Source organism: Miniopterus schreibersii, assembly GCF_964146895.1.
Source record: "Miniopterus schreibersii genome assembly, chromosome: 4".
Taxonomy (NCBI): domain Eukaryota; kingdom Metazoa; phylum Chordata; class Mammalia; order Chiroptera; family Miniopteridae; genus Miniopterus; species Miniopterus schreibersii.
Genome location: NC_138105.1, coordinates 64,310,387 through 64,323,101, shown reverse-complemented (window position 1 = coordinate 64,323,101; position 12,715 = coordinate 64,310,387). Strand labels below are relative to the sequence as shown.

Below are 12,715 nucleotides of genomic sequence, written 5' to 3'. Positions count from 1 at the left end.
CTTGTGTGTGCTGATTTTGTCTCCTGCCTAGGGCAATGGGCTTGGGACACAATATCCCCTGTGAGGTAGGGCCTCAGCCTCAGGGATTTGGAGGTTGTGGCCTGAGAGGTCCTTGGGGGCCTCTGGGAAATGGGGGAAAACACAGCCAGTGACACCAGGGCAGGTGATGGGCAGGCTTCTGGCCTTCACTACAAGGGGATGGGGCAGAGGCAACGGGTGGGGGGTGGCCGTAGCTGGCTGTCTGACTCCTGTTGGTGTTGGCATCTCTGGCACCCCGATCCCTGGGCCAGCCCCAGATGGGGTGTGGTGTCTGGGAAGGGGCAGCCCTGACAGTGCACAGCTTTGCCGTGCTGCTCCATCTATTCCATTTTGTAACCCTGGAGTTAACCCAGACTTGGGCTCCAGTTGGTAGACAGAGGACTTCAAGGAAGGAGTCTTCTTGCTCCACCCCCCTCAACCCTGAACCCAAGCAGGGATTGCAGGGTATTCCAGAGTGGTGACTATTTAGGAGAGCCTGGGCCTCCCTGTGTGTCATAGGGACATGTCATCAGTATGGATGGGCTGTGCACTAGAGTGTTGCAGTCCCATGCAAGTGACTGTCACATGGCTGTGTTTGAGGCTTGACCTGGTAAGAGACCCATGTGTGTGGGGCCTCCAGGTGAGCTCACTGCTCTGGTTGTGTGTGTGTCTGGGTCTCCTTACTCTCAGGCCAGTGAGACCCAAGCAGCTGCCCCCCACTTCCCAGGAACCCCCAGCCCAGAGAAGGCTGTGACAGTCAGGGGTCACAGGTGCAGCTCCACTCTTGTCTCCAACTTAGAGCCTAGGTCTTAGAGGCCGTGGCCAGACTGGGCACCATAAATAAGACCAAAGAAGTGGGGTTAAGGAGGGAGACCATCACCAAGATACTGCGCCAGCACCCCCCACAACAGGGACCCCCCCCCCCGCCTATTCCCTGAGAGACTTCAGTGTCCAGTTGGGGGACAGCAGGATGCAACGAATTCCATAGCATAGTCTCCATGGGGAGACCTGTGAGTCTTGAAGACACCCCTGCCTGACATGGGCTGGAGGGAACAGCTGGTGCTGGCAGGGCCAAGACCTGGGGCAGAAGGCATGCAGGGTGGGGCAGGTCACAGGGCCAGAAACCAGAGATCCAGACCTTATCCATAGGGCAAGCTTGGGACCTAATGGGGGGCAGGAAAGGGGTCCCCTGGTATACCTGTGCTCATGCCCTGAGACGGTTGCTGAAATATGGGGATGTTCTACACAGGAGGGAATGGGAAGCCAGTTAATTAGCACATTGTTAGACTTACAGAGCAAGGTCAGCCCCCCCACACACAGCAACCCCTTATCCCCCCCCCCCCCCCCCCCGTGTGTGTGACAAGGGTTTCAGGAAGGTCAAGAACCAGCCTGAGATCACAAAGTTTTGCCACCCGAGCAGCAACATCCCCACCCCTTGAGGGTCCCACCCAGCCTCTTCCTGCTCCCTCTGCCACCTACAAGCTCCGTCTGGAAGCAGAGCCCCCACCCTGGACCCCTCCCCCTGCCTCCACTTAAGTCTCCAGAGCTCTGCACTGGCTGTTTCCATTTCCTGGAGCACCACTGCTGTGTGTGGCCAACTCCTATCCATCCCTCAACAGCAGCCCCAGTGACTCCCTCCTTACAGCCCAGCCCTGACTGACCTTGCAGGGCTGGGAGTGCCTGGGTGGGGGGTTGTTGGCAGGGCAGAGGCTATATAGGAGCATTGGGTGAGAGCAGAAAGGAACAGCCCTGGGACGGATGCAGAGGGTGGAGGTGGGGGTGGTCAGGCTAGATAAAGGGAGAAAGCAGATAAGTGGACAGGGTGGGTGAGTAGAACTTGGAGTTCCTCTCAGGGCAGGAGGGCCCCACCACCAATCAGGGTCATCCTTAGAAAGCCCCCCAAAGGACATGCCACATTTCTGCCTGTGTGGCCTATTTCCTAGTATGTAAAATGGGTAGGAGGGTTATGCCCAACCCAAAGGATGGGCAGCAGCCTGTGAACTTGCATTATTGAGTGATGATAACATCACAGAGTCCAGGTGAGGGACCCATACTTCAGGCCCCAGAGTGAGCCCTGTAGGATTCTCATTCCACCCCATGGCTACCAGGGAGAAACAGGCTCGAGGCCAAAACCCTCCAGAGGTCACAGGATCTGTGGTGACTGGCTGCACAAGGCAGCCCTGGTGCTGGTTAATCGCTCCATAAATGCCCTCTGAGGTCACTGTTAAGGGATGCAGGAGGCCGCCTGCTGGGGCATCCCCACTCTAGGCTGGTGACTTCAGCCTGTTTTCCTGGACTGCACTGCTGACTCAGGCTCCCCTTCCCGCGCCCCCACCCCCCACCCCGCCCCGCCATGCGGGCGCTCCCAGGTGGAAGCACGGGGCCTGGAACGGCAGGAAAAAGGGTGGGGCAGGGAGCCCAGCTGTGCACCCTGAAACCCAGTCCCCGTGGCCTAAGTAGGGGTGCGCCAGAGTCGTCGACGCGGCCGACCGTGACCTCGGATTCGGAGGCAGTCAAGGAGCTCAGTCATTTATAGGGCAAGTGGCCCAGGCCAGGCGCTCCGAGGCCCTGGCCCACTAGGAGGGGCGGGGGACGGCCTGCGTCACTGCCCGCCCAAACTCCACCCCAGGGAAGGCGGTGCGGATAAAGGTTCGGGGCCGTCCGTAGGGCCCCAGACCTACCCTGCTACCGCGCACTAGTTCTGGACGTAGGTATTTTAAGGACTGTTGTGACCTCGGACTGCCCGCGCCCGGTGAGTTGTGGGCGGGATCTCGTGGGCCAAGGAGGGGTACCCCACTTTAGGCTTTTAAGGTGTCCCACTTTTCTTTGTTCTTGGGGCAGGCAGGGTTCGGGATATCTCCAGTTCTGGGAAGCCTCTCCCTCCGTCCCCGGGACGTAGAATGGGAGAAGCAAGGCGCAGCCAGCACCCCCTTGGTGCGACCTCAGCCCCCGCCCCACCCAAGCCCCCCCCCTCCGGCCCGGGCACTCCCCCTCCTCAGAGTGACCTTGAGCTAGTTGCTGTTCCAGCCTGTCTCCTCGGATGTACGACCTGAGTCTTGGAGGATTCACACTCCTAGCGAGGCTTTCCCCACGCCGGCAGTCGGTCGGCTTTGCCCCTACCCGGGGCAGCCTCGCGCCCCCTCCCCAGGACTCCCGGCAGCGCTCCTGGATGGGGCCGGCAGAGGGCGCGCCAGCGCTGCTGACTCACCGCAGCCTCGAGCGGAGCGCTGCGCGCGGGCGCAGCCAGGAACGCCGCGTCACGTCATAGCTCAGGAGGGTGCGACTCTAGAAGCGGGTCCGGCCCGCGATACTGGGGTGGGACGTGAGGTGGCACCAGCGCGGGAAGGGTCCCCCCGACACCGGCCACGTCACCGGGATGCAGGCTTCGCCATCACCCCACTCCTCGTGGAGACCTCACGCCCCAAGGTCGAACCCTCCCCCGAGCCGCCGAAACGGGCCCAGCTACCAGGCGCGGGGATTGCCTCCCGCTTCCGCTCGCAGTAGCTTCCCGGACGAACGCGGGGGGAGGTCACGCGGCATCCTGCCCCTCCAGGCCCAGGGACAAAGCCCACCCTCAAGCCGCGCAGCTCCTGGACGAAGTTCCCGGGCCCTCCCGTGCCGCTCTCTCTTTGTTGTGGGCACCAGGCCTTATGAATGGCCCCGGGCGCGGGCGGGGGCGTGGGGGCCGGCTTCTGCTGCTTCAGCTCCGCCCCCGCCGCGCTCCTCTTGGACGCTGGGGCTGGGGCGGAGCCGGGGGCGGGCCCGGCGGCCACGTGGGGCAGAGCCGTGGCTGCAGCCATTGGCGGGCCCGCGCAGCCCACTATGCGTTCGGCGCGTGCTGATTGGCCGGCGCGGGGCCGGCTGAGTAAGTAGTGAATGGGAGGGGGCGGAGGCCCCGCCCCTTGTAACGTTGCTACATTATAACTTTTTTTTCTTGTTACTTTCACCCCCAGATCCTCTGAGCGGCGGCGGCGGCGACTGTTGCTAAGGGAGGTGACGCGCGGGGAAGCGCGGCCCGAGCGGCAGACGGCACTAAGCGCGGTCGGCCAGCGGCGCCCACTCCTCCGGGACCCTACTCCCGCGCCCGCCGTATCTCGGTTGACGCCTGCAGCCCTTGAAAGAAGTCGCAAGTGCAATCCCCAACCTGGGAAGGCGCCCCAACGAGCCGACGCGACCCCGGAGCGCCACTGGGATTCTTGATTCGCCATTTGCTACTGGGACCTTGTCGAAGGGGACACGCGCTGCCTCCCGTCCCCAGTGTCCCCGAGAACCCTGGTTCTGGGAGCCTCGGCCCTGTCCGGAGGCGCGGCGAGGATTGGCGGTGCCCCGCGGACCCCAGCCCCCCAGCGCGGGCCGGGGATGGAGCCGCAGCCCGGCGGCGCCCGGGGCTGCCGGCGCGGGGCCCCCGGAGGCGCCTGCGAGTTGGGCCCGGCGGCGGATGCGGCGTCCATGAGCCTGGCCATCCACAGCACAACGGGTACTCGCTACGAGTTGTCGGTGTCCCCCGACGAGACGGTGGAGGGGCTGCGCAAGCGCCTGTCCCAGCGCCTCAAAGTGCCCAAGGAGCGCCTGGCGCTGCTCCACAAAGACACGTAGGTACCCAGCGCCGCCCCGGCCCCAGCGCACCCCTGGCCTGCTGCCCCCTCTGGCCCCAGCCCCCGGACGGGAACAAAGAGCTCGCAGCTCGGGGAAGGAAGGGGGGCGGTCAGACGGGAGGGGGGCGGCGGTGGCGCGCTCTCGGGCGCCCTCTGCTCGGCCTTGCTTGCTTCGGCCCCCTCCCCCGCCCGGGGTCGCAGCACAAAGGCGGTTGTGAGGGTGCCTCTGTCTGGGCTTAGGCAACCCCCCTCGCAGGACGATAGGAGCCCCGGGACGGCGCGGTGCTCCTGGCTGCGGGGGTGGAGGCCCTGCCGTCTCTTCCTCTGCCTGCGTCTCCGCCGGCTTCCGCATCTGCTCTGCGTCTGGCTGTCTCCCCCAACTTGCGTCTCTCTGCCCCCCTTTGTTCTCGCCTCTGAGTGCTCCCCTCAGCCTTCCCCTCCCCCATGGTATTTAAATCGCCTCCAGGCCGGGGAGCCCGCCTCCCGTGGGCCTCCGGGGACAAGCTGTGTCCATCCCCAGCGGAGGGGCCTCGGTGGGGGAGGGGCGGGAGGGGGAGGGTCTCCTTTGTCTGAGCGGAGGCTGCCTGAGCCAGGAAGGGAGGGAGGAGGGGGAGCCCTGCCAGGCAAAGCCCCTAAAGGCTAAGCTCTGTGGCCCCACAAAGAGGAGCCCAGGGCCGGAGTTCTTGAATTACAGGCAGGGCTGGCCCTGCTGGGAGGGTTCACAGGGCACAGTGGGGCCCGGGTAATGAAAAAGTGTCTTGCCAAGGTGTAAAGGGGGTGTCCCAATCCAGAGTTGGGGTTCCTTGAGAGAAGGGGTCCAAACCGCTAGCATGGGGTCCCAAGGCCCAGAGGGTGAACCTTGCCCCCACTTTCAGCGCCCTGGGTCTAGCGGCCAGTTAGAGATGGGGGTGGAAGGACAGAGCACAGAGCACAGCACTCTCCGTCAGCCTCTGCTTCCGTGTTTTGCCTGGTCTCTGTAGCCTCACCCTCTTCCTTCCTCCCTCCCCCCCCACCAGCCGGCTCAGTTCGGGGAAGCTGCAGGAGTTCGGCGTGGGGGATGGCAGCAAGCTGACTCTCGTGCCCACCGTGGAGGCGGGCCTCATGGTAAATGGCTTAGGAGGCCCCAACATGGGAGGGCAGCGCCCTTTCATGCCAGCATGGTCCCTATCACACCTGTCTGGGCTCCCCCCCACCATGCAGGACCCTCCCAGCTCAGGTGTCCAGCCCAAAATGCATACTTAGGGTCTCTTCCCCTCCCTCTCTTTGTAGTCTCAGGCCTCAAGGCCAGAACAGTCTGTGATGCAGGCCCTGGAGAGCTTAACAGAGACCCAGGTGAGACTCGATCGCCGCCCCTCCTAGCCCAGGGGCTACCAGCCCCACAGGAGAGCCTGGGGTTGTTTCTGCTACCAGGAAGCTTGTGGGGAGGGGACTCGTGCTGCCCCGCCTTCTTGCCAGCTTGGCCTGGTCACCCAGCTTCCTCTTCCCCCTCCCCCCCAGCACTCACCACCTGACCTTGAGGGCCTTCTCTCCCACGGTGGCTCCCATGGGGGATGGGGACCCAGCTTTCACAAGCCTGCCTTCGGGTGACCTTGGCCCCAGCTCCCACCCACTGGGCCTGTGTCCCTGAGTGCCCCCCTCCAGAGCCACCGAAGTTTCCCCAGAGCGACCTTTATAAAATTTCTGCTGGTGGGGAGAGGGAGGGGCTAGCCTGGGTGACACTCCTTCCGCCTTTCGCCTTTCCTGACCCCATTGTCAGGGGTGGGTAGTCACCCCTCCCCCTCCTTTTTCTGGCCTTTGTTCTCTGCCCCAAAAGGGGAGGGGTGGGGTGGGGGCAACCGGGCACCCAGCAAGACCAACACAGGATGTTAGGAAAATATTTAGTAAGCAGCCTGGAGGGAGATGAGGAGGGAGGCCTGGGCTGGCCCACACCCAGGTTCCCGGTTTTGTTGCAGCCTTCCCCTCCCCTCCTTTTCTCATTTTTCTGGCGGCAGGGCCTCCTCCCAGGAGGGTGACACAGGCCTCAGCTATCCGCCTGCTGCCAGGGTGGGGGAAGCAGGCTGCTGCCCTCCCCTAGAGGGGGTGGGCAGGTTTTAGGCCTCCCTGTCTGGGCTGGCCAGCCGCAGGAAACCTGCTCAGCCGCTTCCCTTCCTCCTGCCTGAGGCCCTCGCCCCCTCCCCGACATGTAGCATCCTGCCCTCACCAGCCAGCTAGTGTGGAGGAGGGGGGAGAGCAGGATCTGGGTGGTCTGCCATCAGAAGGGATGGCGGGGTGAGGGAAGAACAGGAGTCCTGGGAGCCCCAAGGGGGCTCCTGATTTCCTGGGGCAGATGTGAACTGAGCTCCCTGCTGTTGGGGGGGGATGTGGTTGCCAGTGGGGGGCCCTGTGTTTGGTTCACATCCGCCCTGGTGCCTTCATCAGGAGGGAGATGGAGCGGGGGTGGGGAGGCTGGGTGGATCAACTGGGCTCCCAAGGGCTGCTCCCTGCCTGGCACCACATTATGCTTGCCCAGTTGCCCTCCCCAGGGAGGAAGTTGCTGGAGGGAATGGGGGGGTGCTTCAGCTACTCTTGGGAGATACCCCAGACCCTTCTTGCAAGGGGCATTTCTGGGGGTGGGGGTGGGTCGTGCAGACTGGGCTGGGGGTGGGGGCTTCGAACTGCCTGCCTCCCTCGCCTCCTCCCCAAGGCCCCCAAGCAGAGAAGGTTACACCAGCCGCTGCCAGGGGAGAGCTGGGAGGCGGTTGTTCTGAGTCATCCAGCCTCTGTCACTTCTCAGAAACCTCTCCACCCCCCCAACCCCCAGCCCAGCCCCTGGGGAGAGTTCTGTGCTAGCCAGTCCCCAGTGCAGACTAGGGTCAGAGGCACCCCACACCCTCTTTGAAAGGGGACCCCGATTGGAGGGTTCATGTTTGCGTGGGTTGTGTTCAGGCCCTGGGGGACCCTGGCTCCAGGGAACCAGTCAGGGCCCCTTCCTGCAGTGACGCCTCCCTCTCAGCCTCTGCCCCGCCCAGGACAGATAAATATTTATCTTGAGAAAGCAAAGGTTAGGATGAAGAATTTGTCCAGCAATTCCACCCACTTGCTGCCCACCCCTTTGGCTTAACTGGGAGGGGGCCTGAAATAGGTCCCTTTGCCATAATCATAGGCAGAGAGGATCTGGGGGTTTGAGAGGGTGGGGAAAGGTACAAGGTGAGGGTTATTTAAGGACAGTGACCTCTGGCTAGGCCCTGCCCCCTCTGGCCTCAGTTTCCCTTTGAAAGAACCAAGCTGGCCAGGAAGGGCCAGGCCCCCCTGTCTGACCTGCCTCTGTCCCCCACAGCCCCCAGCGGCGCCCGGGCCGGGCCGGGCTGGCGGAGGCGGCTTCCGGAAATACCGATTCATTTTATTTAAGCATCCGTGGCACCGACAGGGACCCCAGAGCCCAGAGAGGGGCGGCGAGAGGCCCCAGGTCACACAGCATGGGGGGCCGGGCTGGGCCGGGCTGGGGGCGCCTAGGGCTGGGACCCTGGGGCTGACAGGCTACTCTCTGCAGGTCAGTGACTTCTTGTCGGGCCGCTCACCGCTGACCCTGGCTCTTCGAGTGGGTGACCACATGATGTTCGTCCAGCTTCAACTTGCAGCCCAGCACGCCCCACTACAACACCGCCATGTGCTAGCAGCTGCAGCCGCTGCCACCCGCGGGGACCCCAGCATGACCACCTCTGTGTCCTCTCCCTGCCGGCCAGTGTCCAGTGCTGCCCGTGTCCCTCCAGTGCCCACCAGCCCTGCACCTGCATCCCCCCCACCTGTCACAGCCGGCTCCTTTCGTTCCCACTCAGCCCCTACCACCTGTCCCGAGGTGAGTCCAGGAAGGGCTTATTCGGTGAACTCAAGGATGGGCTGTTCTGGGACATGGGGGAGGAGGGTGCACAGGGACTCAGATCCCTTGTTTCAAAGGCCATCGCTGGATCCTGGGCTGGTGGGTGATCCCTGGACCCTGAACCCCAAGGTCTTTGCTTATACCCTAAGCTCATGTGCCCCCTCCCTCATCAGCAGATGGACTGTTCCCCTGCTGCCAGTACCCGGGCCAGTCCCACATCCACCTCTGGGGGCAGCCCCACCTCCCGTTCCCGAAAACCTGGTGCCATTATCGAGAGCTTCGTGAACCACGCCCCGGGGGTCTTCTCAGGGACCTTCTCTGGTAGGTGTCATGGCTTCCACGTGTGTCCCACTAGTGGTCACATGCATACACCTCAGGGTTGGGACATACTCTCACCATCCCACCCTCAGATCTCTACATATACTCATGACCCCACAGCAGGTTTTGTGTCCCCCATGCGTGGGTGGGGGTCTTTGTGTCATTCCTGCCCCAGGGTCCCATCCCTTAGGCACTCACCAATACACTCTGCCACCTGTAGGCACGCTGCACCCCAACTGCCAGGACAGCAGTGGGCGGCCACGGCGGGACATCGGCACCATCCTGCAGATCCTTAATGACCTCCTGAGTGCCACACGGCACTACCAGGGCATGCCCCCATCACTGACCCAACTGCGCTGCCATGCCCAGTGTGCACCTGCCTCGTCTGCTGCAGACCTCACCCCCAAAACTACCTCCTGTGAGAAGCTGGTGGCCATGGCCCCGGCCTCCCTGAGCCAGGCCCGCCTGGGCAAGCCCACGGGTGAGTGTCTAGGGTGCCTCTCCCATCCTCATCACTCAAGGCCCCTCTTTGTGCAGCTCAGAGCAGCTGACCCACCTCAGGCTGGGGAGGCACTAGCTGCCACTCAGCCTGCTCTTGGAGAGCCTGCAGAGAAGGGACCGTGTGTTGGGGGCAGAAAGTGTCCTTGTGCCCTCCCAAGGGGGGTTCCTCCTCACTTCCTCCTCGGGAACCTTCTCCAGATGGCAGGTGGAGCCTCTGTGAATGGCCAAGTCAGGCTAAGGAGGGGGCCCAGTTTCCCCTCCTTCTCTATGACGCCATGTTTTCCCAACTTGTTTTTACCCTATAAGTCTGGAGTCTTGTAGACTGGTGATGCCACTCTGTCCAGTGGGCCCCCCAGCCCAGGCCACAAAGGGGAAATCATTCGAGGCCAGAGCCTGAGTTCCTCTCGGTCACAGAAGCAGCTGCAAGGGTTCAAGCTGCAGTTAATTCATGCTGTGACTGTGTCCTGAGTGCCTGACTTGTACATGACCCTGCCCTCACAGGGCTCAAAGCTGGTGTGCTGGACACTGGAGCAAGTTTTAATAAACCTGCAGCTTCCAGGGGTCTACTGGAGATTCATCCTGTAAATACTCTTAACCAGTCCCCTCAATGGAGGGAGTCCTAGGCTATGCCTAATGCTGGAGGGGATTTGCTGGGGGTCCAGCCTCTCCTGGGGGGGTCACAGTCACTGCTTCCTTTATAGGGGACCGGTTGCGGCAGACAGAGAACCGTGCCACCCGCTGCAAAGTGGAGCGCCTGCAGCTGCTGCTCCAGCAGAAACGGCTCCGCAGAAAGGCCCGGAGAGATGCCCGCGGCCCCTACCACTGGCCACCCAGCCGCAAGGCTGGTCGCAGTGACAGCAGCCCCGGAGGCAGTGGTGGCAGCCCCAGTGAGGCTGCAGGCTTGGGCCTTGACTTCGAGGAATCCGTCTGGAAGCCAGAAGTTAACCCTGACATCAAATCAGAGTTTGTGGTGGCCTAGGAACCTTGTCCCTTGCCCCTGCCCAGGGTGGCTGAGAATATCACCCAGCTCAGGAGAGCAGGCAGTGGGCACTGCAGGAGGCCCCTCCCTCCTCAGCTAGTGTCCTGGTTTTTAAAAATTTCATTTCTCACCATGGTTTTCCAAACCCTACGTGGCCTTGGGTTCCTGCCTCCTCAGTTCAGCCTCCCTACCTCCCCACCTCTTCCTCTGTACCCCCCCCCCCCACCTCAGCCAGGCAGGGTCCTTCCCTGCTCACCTTCTCAAGCTCCAAATATGTAGCAGTCTTTCCAGATGGTTCAGAGCAGAAATGAGGAAGCCCCCTCACCCCTTCTGCTGGCTCTGCTGCTCCCCCACCCTCTTCAGGTTTAAGTCAAAAATGTAGATGCCTCATATGCACTTTACAGACAGGAGGGGGCCACAGACAAGAGAATCCCCACTGCTGATTCTGGCCTCCCCCAGCCAGCAGGGCCCCACAGGGCTCCAAACACCTCACAGGACCCACAGCTGCAACCGACCAGGGGCTGTCTCTTCCACGTCTGTACTTCTTTCTCTTCTTGGTTTCTTTTTCCTGGAAAAAAAAAAGCTGTTTCAGGGGAGAGGCTGGCCAGAGCCTGCCTTGGGGTTTGGGTAGGGGTGTGGTACTCTTTCCTGGCACAAAGGGGAGGGAAGGGAACAGATTTGTCGCCCGCCTTTGCCGGCCATGCACTGTGCGATATCCTCTGATGCCACTCCAGCCCCACCCCTATTTTTTTTTCTGAGCTCGGGGTATTTATAGACTGTTAATTTTCTGACTGAGCCAATAGTAGTTGGGAATCTCTTGAAAAATCAGGAGAGAAATGCCTGTGGGGCAGGGGAGATGCCCTCAGCCCTGCTTCTCAGCCCAACCTGAGGGATCTGGGCCTGTGGACTGGGGATGGCCCTCCTGCAACCTGGAGGGGAGGGGGTGCTGAGCTGTGAATCTCATGGTTAGGAGCTACACTGTGTAGCATTAACCCCCTGGGGGGCATTGCTGCTGGTCTAATTTGGAACCTCCCCACTCATGCCCATGCCCCAGGGGTCTTTGGCCCAGAGCAGAGGGACAGGACCCCCCCCCCCTTAATTGGGGCCATTTCAATGTGGGTGGAGTTTATTTTTCATTCACTTTTTTACTGATAAATGGAGATGTCTGGGCCTTCCCCCTCCCCCACCTGTCTGTCCTGCAGGACACCCCACCCCTGCTTGTCTCCCTCCTTTTGTCCTACTTGTAGATGAACCCCAGGTCCTCATCCCCTCCCCATTATGTGTTTCAAGTTAATGGTTTCAGATGTGAACATCATGTGTTAACTGTAGCTCTGTAAATTTTTTTTGTTGGGGGGGTGGGCAGGGAGGAGGGGGTCAGAAGGTTAAGGGTCAAGGATGTTTTTTTGTTTTTCCAAAAGAGAAAAGGGGCAGGTTTGTTTTTTGAAAAACTGTCTTGGATACCTATTTAAATGTGTTCTTGTTGTTGTTTTTTTAACAATTTTTAAATAATGTCTGTGCCCCCCAGGGTCTGAGGGTAGAGGCCCCAGGCAGGAACCAGCCTTGCCTCACTATGCCCCCCCCCCCCCAAGAAAGCATTACCGGCCCTGGGGGTGGGGGTCCGGCTGTGGGGTGTGCCTGCACTTTTCATGAGTTTCCTGTATGAAAAGAAAAAACCTACACAAACACCTTGATTTCAAGTAATAAACAGAAAATTACACGAGTGAAAGTCCCTCCTGCTCCCCTTGGGGGTAGGTTCTGTTCGAGATTATAATAGTGGGTGGTCTTGCGTGCCTGGGAGTGGCAATGGGGGGGGGTTCTTCCACCATCTCAGGTGTGAAGTGGGTCCTAATGCAAAGAGGGAGGAGTGCATCCCAGGCTCCCTCCATGGCTTGGGGTGAGGGTGGGCAGGAAACTGCCCCTGCAGAGGAGGGAGGGGTAGGCCACCTCCCTTACCCAAGGACGGAAATCTGCAGGGTGTGGGCAGGGGCTGTGTGGGGCCTTGCCCTCTTGATTCCCTGCTCTGGTTGGCCCCAGACCTGAGTCCCCTCCCAGGATACTACTAGGGTGCCCTGGTGCCCGGCCTCCAGAGTACCCAATCCTCTATTAGGGGATCCATAATTCCCAGGGCTTGGTGCTGTGCAAGGCCACCAGGTCCTGTGTGAACTCTATCTGGCCTTGCATTCCAGCACTCCCCAGCCCTGACCTTCATGCATCCAGCCCAGGCTGCACCCTGTCCAGGAACAACCCTCTCCCAGCTGTCCCTGCTTGGCTTGGGAACTATTCAGTCTTCGTCTCCCACCGCTCTGGGATCCCGTCTTCACTTTGGGACTGGGCAGACATGGGACAATCATATGTCATTTTACATGGATTTCCTCACTTAACAAGCACTGCCACCGAAAAGACTTAGCATTCCCATTTAATAGAGGAGAAAACAGGCCCAGAGAGAAG

The 12,715-nt window shown here is 61.2% G+C and overlaps 1 protein-coding gene across 4 annotated transcripts; it reads left to right on the top strand.

Annotated features, from left to right (window-relative positions):
• Window positions 1–2,671: 2,671 nt before the first annotated feature.
• On the top strand, window positions 2,672–11,987 carry MIDN (midnolin). 4 transcript variants are annotated; one of them, XM_081136679.1, is made up of 9 exons: window positions 2,672–2,770; window positions 3,972–4,610; window positions 5,630–5,717; window positions 5,883–5,945; window positions 7,930–8,058; window positions 8,143–8,448; window positions 8,646–8,790; window positions 9,008–9,268; window positions 9,990–11,987. In XM_081136679.1, the coding sequence occupies exons 2-9, from the start codon at window positions 4,378–4,380 to the stop codon at window positions 10,265–10,267; spliced, it is 1,503 nt and encodes a 500-aa protein (XP_080992805.1). In that variant the 5' UTR covers window positions 2,672–2,770; window positions 3,972–4,377; the 3' UTR covers window positions 10,268–11,987. The 4 variants fall into 4 exon arrangements, with proteins under 4 accessions (XP_080992805.1, XP_080992804.1, XP_080992807.1 ...); XM_081136678.1 differs by having other exon boundaries at window positions 2,673–2,770; window positions 8,643–8,790; XM_081136681.1 differs by lacking the exon at window positions 7,930–8,058 and having other exon boundaries at window positions 2,673–2,770.
• Window positions 11,988–12,715: the final 728 nt, after the last annotated feature.